Genomic DNA, 13,152 nt, shown 5'->3' with positions numbered 1-13,152 from the left:
ATTTTTTTCTAAGAAGTATAGCACAAAGGATGTGAGGCCTATTTAATCTCCTCGCATGAGGTGTCCATTTATTATTTTCAAAATATTTCCCCCTTCCAGTGAGCGGTCATGTTGCAGCGGTTTTTCCATCTGGCCGGAAAAATGACTTCCGAGAGCAGCTGGCGGAAAAACAAAAACTCTCCAGAAAGTGAACATGATGCGAGTTGTTTTAGCGGCGATGACATTTTATTAACCGTGTGATGGTCTTCGGAAATATTTAGATGTATTAGTCGCTTCCTTTTTAAATGTAATCCAGGTAAATGTGTCCTCTTGCAAAGATAATCTGTGCTGAGGAACCGGACAAGTTGAAATGGATTTGATTCATGTTCAGTCAGAGTATTTTTCATTTCCGCTGCCAGAGAGTGATCCAATTGACTGAGGATGCCGGACGTTACCGACCAAGTGGTCATGAATTCATATGGATTTATAGTTCTCCCTGTTTTCAGCTGCATCTGGAGGCGACTGTGTACCGGAAAGTGCGACTAAGCTACGACTTTTATAAGTAATTTGAGGTTGAAGATCAAATGCAATGTGAATATTGGCCCTGGTGTTTTTCAAATGACATTTATACTTTATACTTATTTGTTGAGAGTACGCTGTAATAAATATAATTTTATAGCATTTGTGTTGTTTGAGTTATTTACCGGAGCGGCATGCATGTATTTCGGGTCATTTCCGGGTCAGTAGTGATGCAGCGTCTCAGAGGCGATTCAACTGAACACACTGAAGGTTCATGGAGTTGTCGACCTCTAGTTGAGATATGGGGCTTGTTATTATTCCACTTATTGACAAGTGACTGTCACGCATCAACTCAAGCTCCAATCCGCGGAACAAGAAGATTGCCAGAAAGTTAACGAGGGCGTAAACGTTGATGGACTCTGAATCCTTACAGTTCATTCGAAAATGTTTTTTTATGGGGAAGGAAATTAATCCACCGCATTTGTTCTCTCCGCTGGTTAAGAAAAACTTGTGTTCTGCTGCAGGATATGACCTCATCTGAAACTTTACGTTTGGACTAATCAACCGTGGACACAGCCGACGGCGTGTGCGTCCGAATAGACAGGAAACAGAAGAGTTAACCCATCCAAGTTTACAGCTTTTGACTCTTGACTTTGGCGGCGTGCCGATGTACGCTCACAGTGCGCACAGTGTCTTTTCAAAATAAAAGTCTCCAGAAGAGAATCGGTTCAGGGAACAAAGCTACTTGGTCAAGGTTGGGTAAAAAAAGAGCGTGGCCACCGAGTGACAAACGACGCACCTGGTTAGTTTGACCCATGCGTACATCGCTGAAAATTTGGCGTTGGAATCAGACGCCGACGGGCACCGACCGAGCTTTCTGCCAAGAACTGATTGAAGCTTTTCCGTGTAATTTGTACCGGCTCAAAGAAGAAGGGTGTTCTCCGGATATGTTGTCATGTAAAAGCGTCTTGTTTTGGTTCTTCCACTACTTCAGAATAATCCGATTAGTATCTCCCTGACGAGTGCTCACAGTTCACCGTGCTCCAAGGCTTCTTATCTTCTTTTTGGGGATTTTTCATCTGAAGCTCATGTTGCTCTACTCCCTGTGCGCCACGAGGCACCAGCTCGAGCTCCTGAAGTTCGCGGACGACACCGCCCTGTCTGGACTCATCTGACCATCTGGTGACCGGGGTGCAGTCAGATCAACTTGGGAGTTCGACGCTGCAGAAGACAGCGGAGGTGGTTGTGGATTTTAAGGAGGAAGCTCACCCCGCGCTCGTTCCCGTCGGCCTCGGTGACTCAGTCAAGTTCTTCCACTTCCTGGCGTCCATCATGAGGGCCACGAGCACGAATAATCACAAACAGAGGATGTACTTCCTGCAGAAGAAGTTCAACCTGCCCAAGAAAACAATGGTTGCCATCATTGATCACCAACTGGTACGCTGCAGCCACTGCCAAGGACGAGGACAGGAGTCATTCGCCTTGCAGAGAGGGGATTCTTCTGCACTCTGCCGACCCGCCAGGACTTTTGTTCTTAACACTGTGAACCTCTGCACGTCCGGGCCTCCTCGTAATAATCACACTCTTGGCATGTGTCTTTCTGAAGGCTTTGATCCAGGATGACTCCAAAGGCCACTCTGGATGTCGGCAGAACATTTTCATATTTGTGTTCCGTGACGCTCGGATGACCGGACGCGTTCCCGGATTAAAGCGAGTCACAAGACGCTCCATGTGTTCGCTGCCCCTGGTCACATTCTGATTTAATTTGTCTTCCTTGACTTCGAGGGGGAAGAGTCGGTCAATCATTTCAGTTAGCCAGCTAAATTTTTGCCTTTCTGTTCTCAAGATTTTACTGAACTCCATGATAGAAATACTTTCCTTTCTTTTGTCGCACATTGAGTGTCATATGAAACTCGACTGTGTTTTGATCCATGTATCATGCTGCTTGACCATGGGAGCGCTTCCACAAAATCCTTTTTTTTTTTACGATTCCTCGCCACAGCTGTGGTATGACACAGCGGTGCGCTCTTGACAGGAGTTAACATAAACAATCATCTCTGTTACAACGGCGCCTCAGAGGTAACATATCTCGTCACGCGCTCCGTGTCTTTGGCTGTGTTTCTTAAGGGCAGGTTCCATTTTGTTTACATCTCATTTAAGAAAGGGACGTCAAAGGAAACCATGTCAAATGTGTTAGACATTACATCTTCAAACTGTCGCTGGTTTGAGCAGATTGCTTTTGAAGACTAGACCAGGATCTTTCACATTAGCCAGATCTTCTTCAGGGTTTCTTCTCATGTGGCAAAACCATTTCTTGGAATCGGCCGCAAGTTCCACAAGGCAGCGTATCTCAACCGTTACTTTATTTTTTCCAATTTTGCCTCGGAGTGATCTAAAAAAAAGGTTTTGCTTTAAAGGTTTCAATGCCCACGTTTGAGAGAAAAAACTAATAAAACAATACCGAAGAAAATCATTGTGTGTTTATTTCATTTTATTCTATTTCCTTGACATCTCAGAAACCACACAGGCCTGGTTGCAGTCAACAAACACTGAGGACCCGCCCGCACACACACACACACACACACACACACACACACACACACACACACACACACACAAACTCCTCAATGAAGGATAAACACTAAGCGAAAATAACTGCATGAAATTTAATCATGAATGCAACAAATCTCATAATGACAACTTTATAAGCGTTGCATTAATAGATATTTAAAAAACAAGAATGCATAACAAAAAAATTCTTATTAATTGTGAATCAAAAATGTCAGAATGTGTTTCAGATGAAACTCGGTATGAGTGAGGATTTTTTACCAAAACCACATTAACCCCCCCCCCGCCCTCATCCTGTCTATCGGACAAAAGCGAATAAATAAACAGTGCCTAGAGAAACGTTTATTCAGTCTCCCAGTGTCCCCGTCGGCCAATTGTTTTCTGCACAAACAATATTTCAAGCCTTGCGCTCGGCCTTGATGTGGTCTTGAACATGTGACATGTGAGGTTTTAGGGGGAATTTCCCCTTCCACAGCGTGCGCATTAAATTGTGCTGCGCCGTTGCAAAAAGTTGAAATTGAACTCACTCTGTGAGATTAGCGTTGGCAGTTTGAGTCCTGTCAACATCTACGGGGCCACAGTGAAACACATTCCTTCTATTTCACAATTATAGTGTAATTTGTTTGCAATGAAAAGGCCCCTCAGGATACGGTCAGCTAACCTTTATGGGCCGTCTACTTGTGCTTATGTTACACTTGGCTTTCACCAGCTTTTCTTTACTCGTCTTCTCATTGAGTGACACAAAAATTGAAGCTGAGCCCAGAACACCGTTAGCTTAGCATGAAAAAAATGGAAGCAAGGAGAAACAGCTGACCTGACGCTACACACACATTCCTCTACTAATAAGCACATATATTTCCCACTTCCGTCCTTCACTTGACAAACACGGCCTCAAAGGACAGACGAGAGCAATTTAGGGTTTGTGTCAGAATACACCAACGAAAAAAAAGGAAAATTATATAGTTTGACAAAGATTGATGTCTTTAATTTATTCCACCAATTGTTTCAAAAATGCATGAACACATGCGGCACATTTATTCCAAACATAATGGGGGAAAAGAAAACTGTACAAGTGCTTGAATGCGACTTGATCAACTTATTTTGAAAGCTAACTTATAGACACACCTGTGTGTGTGTGTGTGTGTGTGTGTGTGTGTAAGTTAGCCTTCGAAATATAATTTAAAAAAAGAGGCAAATCTAGATCACACATCTTTAGCTTGTTTGTGGGAACTGGGTCTGGCAGCTTCACAGTCAAACATACGATGAAGCTCTTCATTCCATCGGCTGCTCCTGACTCTCTTTGAACTCGTTGACTCTGGCCTGGAACAAAATGAAAGAAAACGTCGTCAGGATTGGAGTTAACGCAGCGCAGGGTATGGCTTTCCTTTTCACTAACGTAGAGAGACAAACACACAGCCCGGAGGTTTCTTCTTATTCTATCAGCACACATGTAAATATTATCATTCCATGTGTGGACTCTGTAAGGCTCCCCGTAGAGAGGAGTCACAACACCGGGTCGGCTTCGGTACAGGCTCCAGCGACGCTTCAGCAGGTCGAGCAGCTGACAGGAAGGTGACGTACAACGCTCCCTTGCTCAGTGCACACGCTTTCAATATAAATCAGCTGACATCCGAGTTTTGGGAACCAGTCGACAGGAAATGTGCACATGTGAGTTATTTGTTATCCGTGAGCCGGCCAAATTTTTGAGTTTGGACTGTATTCCACTTGCACCCACGTAAGCGGATCAACGCTGAACCCCCGGCTCACCTGGAAGGTGTTGAGGACATGTTGACAAACGTCGGTGAGCTCGTTCAGGCCTCTCCGCAGCGGCTCCGTGGCCGGGATCCCTCCTGAAACAGACGGAGGACGCCGTGAAAAACAAGAACACTACAACCAGTAGAAATAAACAACACATTTTGGGAGTCAATCGTCTGGCGAAAGTTGGACCGATTGTTTTTTACATGATAACATGATTTTGCCGACGGTGACTGCAGCCACGATTAAATTTAGTAAATCTCTCACAGCGTGTTCCATTTATGAAACACAATGAAACAATGTTCCCAGCTTTGACATGTTTCTCATCTTTATAAACTGAGTATGTTTGTTTTAATTGGATTTTTTTTTTTCTTCAAACATGAGTCTATACTCGAGTGTCTTGTTGTGGTTATCTATTTGATTTTTACTGAAGACAAAAATAATGGAAAGAATCGTTTGGTTTGCGGCCCCGTGGCGGTCCTCTTCTCCAGGATTGATGTGAGGTTTACATTGTGGAGAAATAATAATTAAAAAAAACAAGAATAGAAATAAGCGCAATGGAAACTAGTTTTTCCCCTGATGCCTGAGAGGTGAATGTGTGCTGTGCCGTAGAGGAAAGAACCTGATACTTTGCTCGACAACAAAAACTACGTTGTTTCCTATGTCTCACAGAGTCCTTTCCTGTGATGGGCAGGCTCCTGTTATCTGTAGGCACTTTGTGTAGACAAGAGTGTGTGTGTGTGTGTGTGTAAACACACACAAGTGAATGCACCAGACTTCAATCAATGTGTTTACTCTACAACACAGCCGCAAAACATTTCCTCTCTTGTTTTCCTACGCATGTTTGCACACGGAAATTAACATAGATTACAAGAAGAAGAAGAAACTGAAGCTGGGGTGCCGTGGGGCTGAAGCCTCTCACCTTGGGTTTGAATGCGAAAGTTGATCTTGCTCTCAGACGGATGGGTGATGGTGTAGCCGCAAAAGTCCACGTCCACGCTGATGGAAAACAGGGAAGTGGAAGCAATATTTGTGGTTGTTATCGATGTTTTTGCTTAAAATGGGTGGAGGCCTGTCAGTGTTATTACAATTTCTCTACCATTGACTCATCCCAGCTGACACCCAAAAACACTGGGAACAAAAACACATACGCACCAAGAAGAGTCCCTTTGGAACATCAACTTGATTGTGATCGCACATAATTGCCAGAATGGCTTGTATGAGTTGTAAGGAAAAAAATGACACAAATGAACCATCCGTCATAATCTTTGTTCTTCAAACATGCCCCATGGGAGTAGAGAGGTCAAATCTGTTTTAATACAAAAAGGTCAAACCCTTGACGACATGCTGAGTTGAAAGCGGTAAAACACGACGTACGTCTTCATGATCATATATCTGAGGGAATTGCCCAGCGTATGGTCTTCCTCATGCAGCACAAACGTCACACACCCCTCATCAGCCCCATCTGTCTGGACCTAGAACAAAATAATAATAAGTATTTATTACAACGGGGGGTATTCCAGAAAGGAGGTTCAACAAACTCTGAGTCCATCCCTGAACTCTGAGTTGACTTACTCTGATATAAGAAACTCTGAGTCTCCGCCTCCAGAACAGCTGATCTGCGTTAGTTCAATCAACTGTGAGTATGTTCACCCAGAGTTAAGCGCGTGCATTAGTGTTATGAAAAGCATCATCAATGGAGCCCCGATATCGCGAGTCACCATGACAATAGTAAATAACACATCAACATATTTCACAGCGATGGAGTTGGAGGTGCTCCTGCAGGCCCACGGTGAATATGAGCAGGTATTTCACCACAAAGGCAAAACAGTTGCAGCACCGAAGGAGAGAGAGACGGCATGCGGAAAGACTGCTGCCCGAGTCAACGAGGAAGTTTGAATGTACTATTCCACTGACGTAACAATTAACCGTAAGATCGTAGCAGCCTATAGTTATGAATACAAGTAGCAATGAAATCTGATTTTCATGTAGGTGCAATCCAACAGGGTAAAAAGGACCTGGAAGCAGCTAAAATTGAAATCTAAAAACATACTTCAAAAAGGTAAGGCATATATTGCTCGGCTATGATTGCGCCTGACTTTAATTTTAATTCAATTTTTTATAATTGACTGAGGCTATTAAACAAAGTTAATATTAATTCAGTGGCTACGTGAAATAGTAAATTAATCCCCTAATAAAATGTTGTTTTTACACGTCGTCTCACTTAATACCCCACATAGGAGACACTTCCACATTTTATTTCATACCTATTGAAGTCATTTAAAATGTGACGCTGTCGCCGACACCAACACACTTTAAAATATTAATTAAAGTGTTGAGGTTACTTTTCCTCACAGCTCTACAAACTGTTGCCTATCCGAAGTGCTCTGCATCTCCGATGTTGTAAAGAAAACTACCGTTTGCAAAAAAAACCTAGTGCGATGCATAAAATGTGCTCTGATGTCAGTGCACGTCCAGAGGAACAGCCGTAGCTTTCTAACAGATCTTCCTCTGGAAATGATAACACGTCTCATCTGGTCGGAAGACTCTCTCGTGACGTAAAGCATTTTAAATCACGAAGGCATCAATGTCAATCGGATTTGGTAGGAATGGCCAATCCATGTCTACCAGCTTTCTTCATGTGGGAGGAGACAGGTAGAAACTCTGGTTTCTTGTAGAAAACCTGCCAGCGAGCAGGTTATGTTCACACACTATGTGAGATGGTGATTGACTCAGAGTTTCAGTTACCTCTCTTTCTGGAACGGATAACTCAGATTTTCCCTTATCTCATCGTTAACTTACTCTGAGTTTCCACACAACCTGCTTTCTGGAATACCCCCAACATCACACACAGGCACACATACAGACACAAAACAGAAACATTACCTCCTTGAAGTTTTCAGAATGGCGCAATCAGAAACACAGAGATGGGACTATTGTGCTTTTCCAATACATCCATTAGCTATTATCACATTGACAAGCATGAGTTCAACATATTGTACGTGAAAGTGAGGAACACTTGGTTCTGTTTCTTTATATTTGGCCAAATAACTATAACACAGTTGCACTGTTTGTTTGTCGACATCTTTGCACTATAGTTGTGTTTGCTTTGTTAGTTACTTTCATTTAGTATTATGTTTCCTTTTTCTCTACATTGTGCATTTTTCTTATTATGCTATTTGTGTATGTACTCTGCTTTTTATATGAAGATACATGAATGTATAAATGCTGCCTTGCAGGATGCATAAAGTAACTAACTATCTATCTCTACTGCCCCCCAGTGGAGAAACCCAGACTCAGCTAAGGACTGCGAGATGTAAAGTCGGTAGAGTTAATTACGTTCAGGTAACCTTCGCTTAGCTTTACACAACGCCACTCTCAATTACGGTCCACTAAACAACCTATGTTGCACTAAACAGAACAGAGTTTAATGTAGTTTGTGTTTCGGGTAAAATCATTGTTTCTCACTGCTAGCTTCCGCGGCTACTACCCACGTGAGGCGTTTACGGACGGTCCAAGCGCTGTAATACACTTATGCGTTTTAATATCTTCTTACAAACAGAGTTTTACGATGACAGATACATGTAGTTATTAACGATGTCAGAAATCATACAGAGTTTAAGCATCATACCATCTCCAGCACAGGTTTCTTTTCGCTTTCAACAGCCATGCTTCACATTCCGGTTCTGGACGTCAATACAGCGCCATGTGATGTTTGAGCCCTGAACTCCGTCTGACAGGCAAGTAAGAAGATTCAGGGTTTGTCGCGCTGCATTTAGTGGGCATCTTAATGTAGTGTATATGGTATGTATATAGTGCATTTACTTATTTTTACCAAGATATCCTACCTGCTTTGTTATGTTACATGTTATATTAAAGAATAGCAATAGTGTGGTGTATACTTTGCAGCAGCAGTTAAGTTGCCTGTAAGACTTCGACAAAGGCTTAGGAACCGCGTGAACCGCTAGCCTGTCGCAAGATCTTTACGTCATGTGACGATTCATTGCATAACCGGAAGTTAAGAATGTAGTTCTTAAAACCAAACGATTCAATTGAGTGCGTGGCCTCCGTGATGTGGTAAGAACTACATTAACAACATAACATAGGAGTGGATTTGTTTTCCTGTCTGTAAGGTCCGGGCGGTTTGCAAAGCAGAAGTCACTCGAAAGGGATTAGCTAGCTCGCTTGCTAGCAGATGAACTTCCTTTAGATGTTGGGATTTGCGCCACACTTGGCCACTTTGAACGACACACAGAGGTAACGGGTTCGTTCATATAAGACACCGTCCATTGCGTCTGCGCTGTTGCCGGAGACGAGTAACGCTAACGTCAGCCGCCAACCGCCGTCATAATACTTTGGTCAACAACGTTATGAGCTAGCGAGCCTGTTGTTTTCCTGCCACCATTAAGCATTAAGCTGGCTTTCTCTTTCATTTCTCGTGACAACTGGATCACGCAACGCTCGTGAGCTCGTTTAGGCTGACGTTATCATTAACGGTAGTGACACACACACGCCTCTCTTTCTGTATTATCTGTACTGTGACACTAAACACACTGTCACTGTCATGTGTTCTGGTTTCGTGTGTTGCAGCTAGCTGGCTGATAGAGCTAAAACCCCAGCTGTTGCCATGGCGATCCTGTTTGCAGTGGTGGCTCGTGGGACCACCATCCTGGCCAAGCACGCCTGGTGCGGTGGCAACTTCCTGGAAGTGACTGAACAGATTTTAGCCAAAATCCCTTCGGAGAATAACAAATTGACCTACAGCCACGGCAGGTAGGATTGACACACTTGCTCCTGCCTCTTGTCTCACAGCAGGCACCGGCTCTCTGCTGTGTGGCTACATCGCTCTGCACGTCTCATCCTACTCATATCTACACGTGGTAGACGTGATGGACCGAAACTAAACAGTGGCACACTTGTCTTGAGGGCTGTAATAAATGACTATTATTGGACAGACAAGTTGTGAAGTATGGTGTACACGTTCGTCAACTATTAATATGCACATACACAAAACAGGCTATACTTGTCATTAGTTAAAGACAAATGTAAAAAGGCAGCCATGCACTTGTTGAAAATGACAGCAGTCATGTATAACTAATTGTCCATGCACATCACATCTTCAGCAGCAACTTGGGTCTGGCAATGTGTTGTTGCCAACAGGAGCTGAACATGATGAACTCCACCCAACATCATTATTCTTACTATACTGTACACCATCATCTATATCACTATGCCTTCATTGCTAAGGGTCATTTTTATGCACATTGGCACACTATAGAAAAGGAAAGCAGACAAGTAATCAGGATTTTAAAGCAGAAATACAGCTTTGTTTAAATGTAATGCCTACAGAATTAAAGTGTTTTCTTACAGTATAAGTAATGTAATATTTTGTATGCTCAGTGTGGACTTTGATAATTTCAGCATGTGACAACCTCTAAAGATACAGAAAGTGACACACCAGGAAACCCCAACCTGAATCAAAAGTGGTGTCACATGCAGTGCAATGTGAATGGTTGGGAAATGTAATTTCGAGTTACAGCCCCTTTAATGCGCTTTATGTGTCGTTAATGTTTTCTGACACATATTTTACAGAGCACGTAGTGTACTGTATTAAGCTGTGTGCTTTCAATTGTGTACATGTAACGTGAACATTATTTGTATTTTTTCTTTTTTAGCTATCTCTTTCATTACATCTGCCATGACAGAATCATATACCTGTGTATCACCGATGACGTAAGTATAGAATTGGCTCATCTATCTGTGTAGTTATTTGTGTGGGGGTGAGTGGAATGTTAAGGGATAGCTATTTAAAGTCCCTTAAAATGCACTTCATGTAAATAGTTGAATATAAAGCAGAAAGAGAAAGTAACGGTATTGTGCCCAAATGCATCTTCAACCGACGTCTTTGATTTAATGTACTGAGTTTGACAGTAACAACACCTAAATTTAATTTTTTTGTACTGAAGGATTTTGAGAGGTCGCGTGCATTCAGCTTTCTCAGTGAAGTCAAGAAGCGCTTCCAGACAACGTACGGATCGCGAGCACAAACGGCCCTGCCTTATGCCATGAACAGTGAGTTCTCCTCAACACTGGCCGCTCAGATGGTGAGTATGAAATGAACGGGAGCCCCACAGAGCAACGTCTTCTTGTGACGGCTCTGTGGCGGCTTTTTACTTCTGCAGGCACACATGCAGATTTAGTGATCAATAAATATACGCTTGGATCTCTGCTCCATTCCCTCTACGTTTTGTCTTTGTAGAAACACCACTCTGACCCACGAGGATCAGATCGTGTCACTGAGACTCAGATGCAGGTGGATGACCTGAAAGGCATTATGGTCCGCGACATAGGTGAGCTTTTCATGAGTTTCCCCACAGCAGAGAGGCCCTGAAAGGACTTCATGTATCTATATATTATCTATAAGAGAATAATAATAATTACAAAGTGTTGTTTCTTTACTTTTTCTTTCACCAAACGTTTGGTTTGAATCTCATTACAATGGACCTTTTAGGTCTCCCGATTTAACTCTGGCTCTCTTTGTGTCTTTTTACAGACTTGGTAGCTCAGAGAGGAGAGAAGCTGGAGTTGCTGATTGACAAGACAGAAAATCTGGTTGATTCTGTGAGTTTAAAGCCCATTGTTTTGTTTTGCTTTCCCCCCTATTTATCATACTTGTTTTTTAGCACATGATCTTTGGCAAATGTCAGTGTACATTTTTTATCGTTTGACAATAATCTATCAAGCTACTTATCCACGAATGTTGTTACTTTCTCTCTTCACTCCATTCAGTCGGTCACATTCAAAACCACGAGTCGTAACCTGGCACGAGCCATGTGTATGAAGAACCTCAAGCTGACTGTTGTCATTGTGCTGGTGTGCCTGGTGAGTACTTTGAGTTTTTCTTGGGAAGCAATGTAATTGTTCTCGAGCCAATTTAGTGGGTTATGATAATATATTCAATTTGTTTTGTTCCATTAACATGGAAAATGACCCAGATTACTTAGCTACTACAGCTGTTTTTCCAACGGGAAAAACTCTGATTTTCTAAGAAATTTGAGTTTAAGATTAATTTTGCCCTTTTAGCATGGTTCAACATCGACTGAGAGATTTCCTCATGTGTGTTGCAAATGCCTGGCTCACAGTGGGATTAATCAAAAGGAACTAAACTTGGTTTCTGCCCTACTTTCAGGTGGTGCTTTACATTATCATTTCTGCTTCATGTGGAGGCCTCAGCTGGCCCACATGTGTCAAATGAGAGGAGAAAGGAGGGGAAGGAATGGGGTGGGGATCCACCTGTTCATCCCCGCCTGGCAGTGGACACAAAAGGAAAGCTTCGTTCCCCTACTCCTCGAGCTTAAAACATCGCCGGCAGACACACGCTGCTCCTCCTCCTCCTGCCTTCTTCCTCTGCCCTTCTTTGATAGTGTGCACAATGACTTGCCTTCTGGACAGGGAGTCCCACCTCATACCCGCACTAACGGACAGCAGCCATGTGGCCTAAAACTAATGTGGAACCACAATCTTGTCTTATTCTAGTCTGGTACATTCATTCTGTCTCATGCACTTAGTGGCCTGATGTATCAGTTTGTGATACTGCCCTTCACGTCTATGTATTTCATCCATTCAGGCTGATACCGTATTGAACCATACAGATAGCAGAGATAGCTTTCTTATCGTCCTGCTTTTCCTTTGAAAGTGACATATGGGACCTGCAAGTATAAGTAGCATGTTGCAGATCCATCGAGAAGGAATTCCACTATACAGTGGAAAACTAATCTTTGACATAAACCAAACACGGTTAGTAGTATGTCTTAAGTGGCAAGTGTCTATTGAAACATGTTGGTGTCTCATGAATTTGCTAGGAATCACAGATTTCCTGATTTCCTTCGTGTTTTATCGCCAAGCACAGACATATATTCTAAAATGGATGTTGTAAAATAGCAGATATGATCACACAAATAAATATTGTAAATTGTATTAATATTACTGACTCAAAAGATGTAACGGTTCTTTTAAATCAAGCCTGACGTTTGAGCAAATCCTGATGTCTTTCCCCACCTTTTACAGGAGGCTCCCTTTCACCTGTTTACCTTGGCAAGGATGTTCAGTATGCCCACATGTTCTTTCTGTTAACACAGTGCACTTTTTACATTGTACATAGGTTTGCTTATTAGCATTATGTGGTTTATAATCATGTAATTATTTAATTATTGTACATCCAGATTTTAAATAATAAAACCTGTTAAAGTTGGTGATCTCTTCAGATGGAAAACCAAAAAGAAATGTTTGGACATTTGTGGCTTTCATCATTGACACCTGACCTAATTACAT

At 42.5% G+C, this 13,152-nt stretch overlaps 2 protein-coding genes across 4 annotated transcripts; one reads left to right on the top strand and one right to left on the bottom strand.

The window, feature by feature from the left end:
* Window positions 1-3,399: 3,399 nt before the first annotated feature.
* On the bottom strand, window positions 3,400-8,547 carry polr1d (RNA polymerase I and III subunit D). The gene is made up of 5 exons (XM_068595348.1): window positions 8,453-8,547; window positions 6,199-6,296; window positions 5,744-5,820; window positions 4,834-4,916; window positions 3,400-4,386 (listed from the first exon to the last, which is right to left on the bottom strand). Exons 1-5 carry the CDS (start codon window positions 8,489-8,491, stop codon window positions 4,339-4,341), a joined length of 345 nt encoding a protein of 114 aa, XP_068451449.1. The 5' UTR covers window positions 8,492-8,547; the 3' UTR covers window positions 3,400-4,338.
* Window positions 8,548-8,782: 235 nt separating this feature from the next.
* Window positions 8,783-12,798, top strand: sybl1 (synaptobrevin-like 1). Of its 3 annotated transcripts, none has more exons than XM_068595346.1 (8): window positions 8,783-8,898; window positions 9,412-9,594; window positions 10,497-10,554; window positions 10,788-10,925; window positions 11,081-11,171; window positions 11,375-11,442; window positions 11,611-11,703; window positions 12,011-12,798. In XM_068595346.1, exons 2-8 carry the CDS (start codon window positions 9,449-9,451, stop codon window positions 12,074-12,076), a joined length of 660 nt encoding a protein of 219 aa, XP_068451447.1. In that variant the 5' UTR covers window positions 8,783-8,898; window positions 9,412-9,448; the 3' UTR covers window positions 12,077-12,798. The 3 variants fall into 3 exon arrangements, with proteins under 3 accessions (XP_068451447.1, XP_068451446.1, XP_068451448.1); XM_068595345.1 differs by lacking the exon at window positions 8,783-8,898 and adding an exon at window positions 8,954-9,078; XM_068595347.1 differs by lacking the exon at window positions 8,783-8,898 and adding an exon at window positions 9,099-9,317.
* The last annotated feature ends 354 nt before the right edge of the window (window positions 12,799-13,152 follow it).

The sequence above is a fragment of the Clinocottus analis genome, unplaced genomic scaffold (assembly GCF_023055335.1).
Source record: "Clinocottus analis isolate CAN_PGR_092001 unplaced genomic scaffold, fCliAna1.0.p SCAF_10, whole genome shotgun sequence".
Lineage (NCBI taxonomy): Eukaryota > Metazoa > Chordata > Actinopteri > Perciformes > Cottidae > Clinocottus > Clinocottus analis.
Note: the sequence above shows the minus strand (reverse complement) of the source record. Positions and strands in the feature narration are given on the sequence as shown.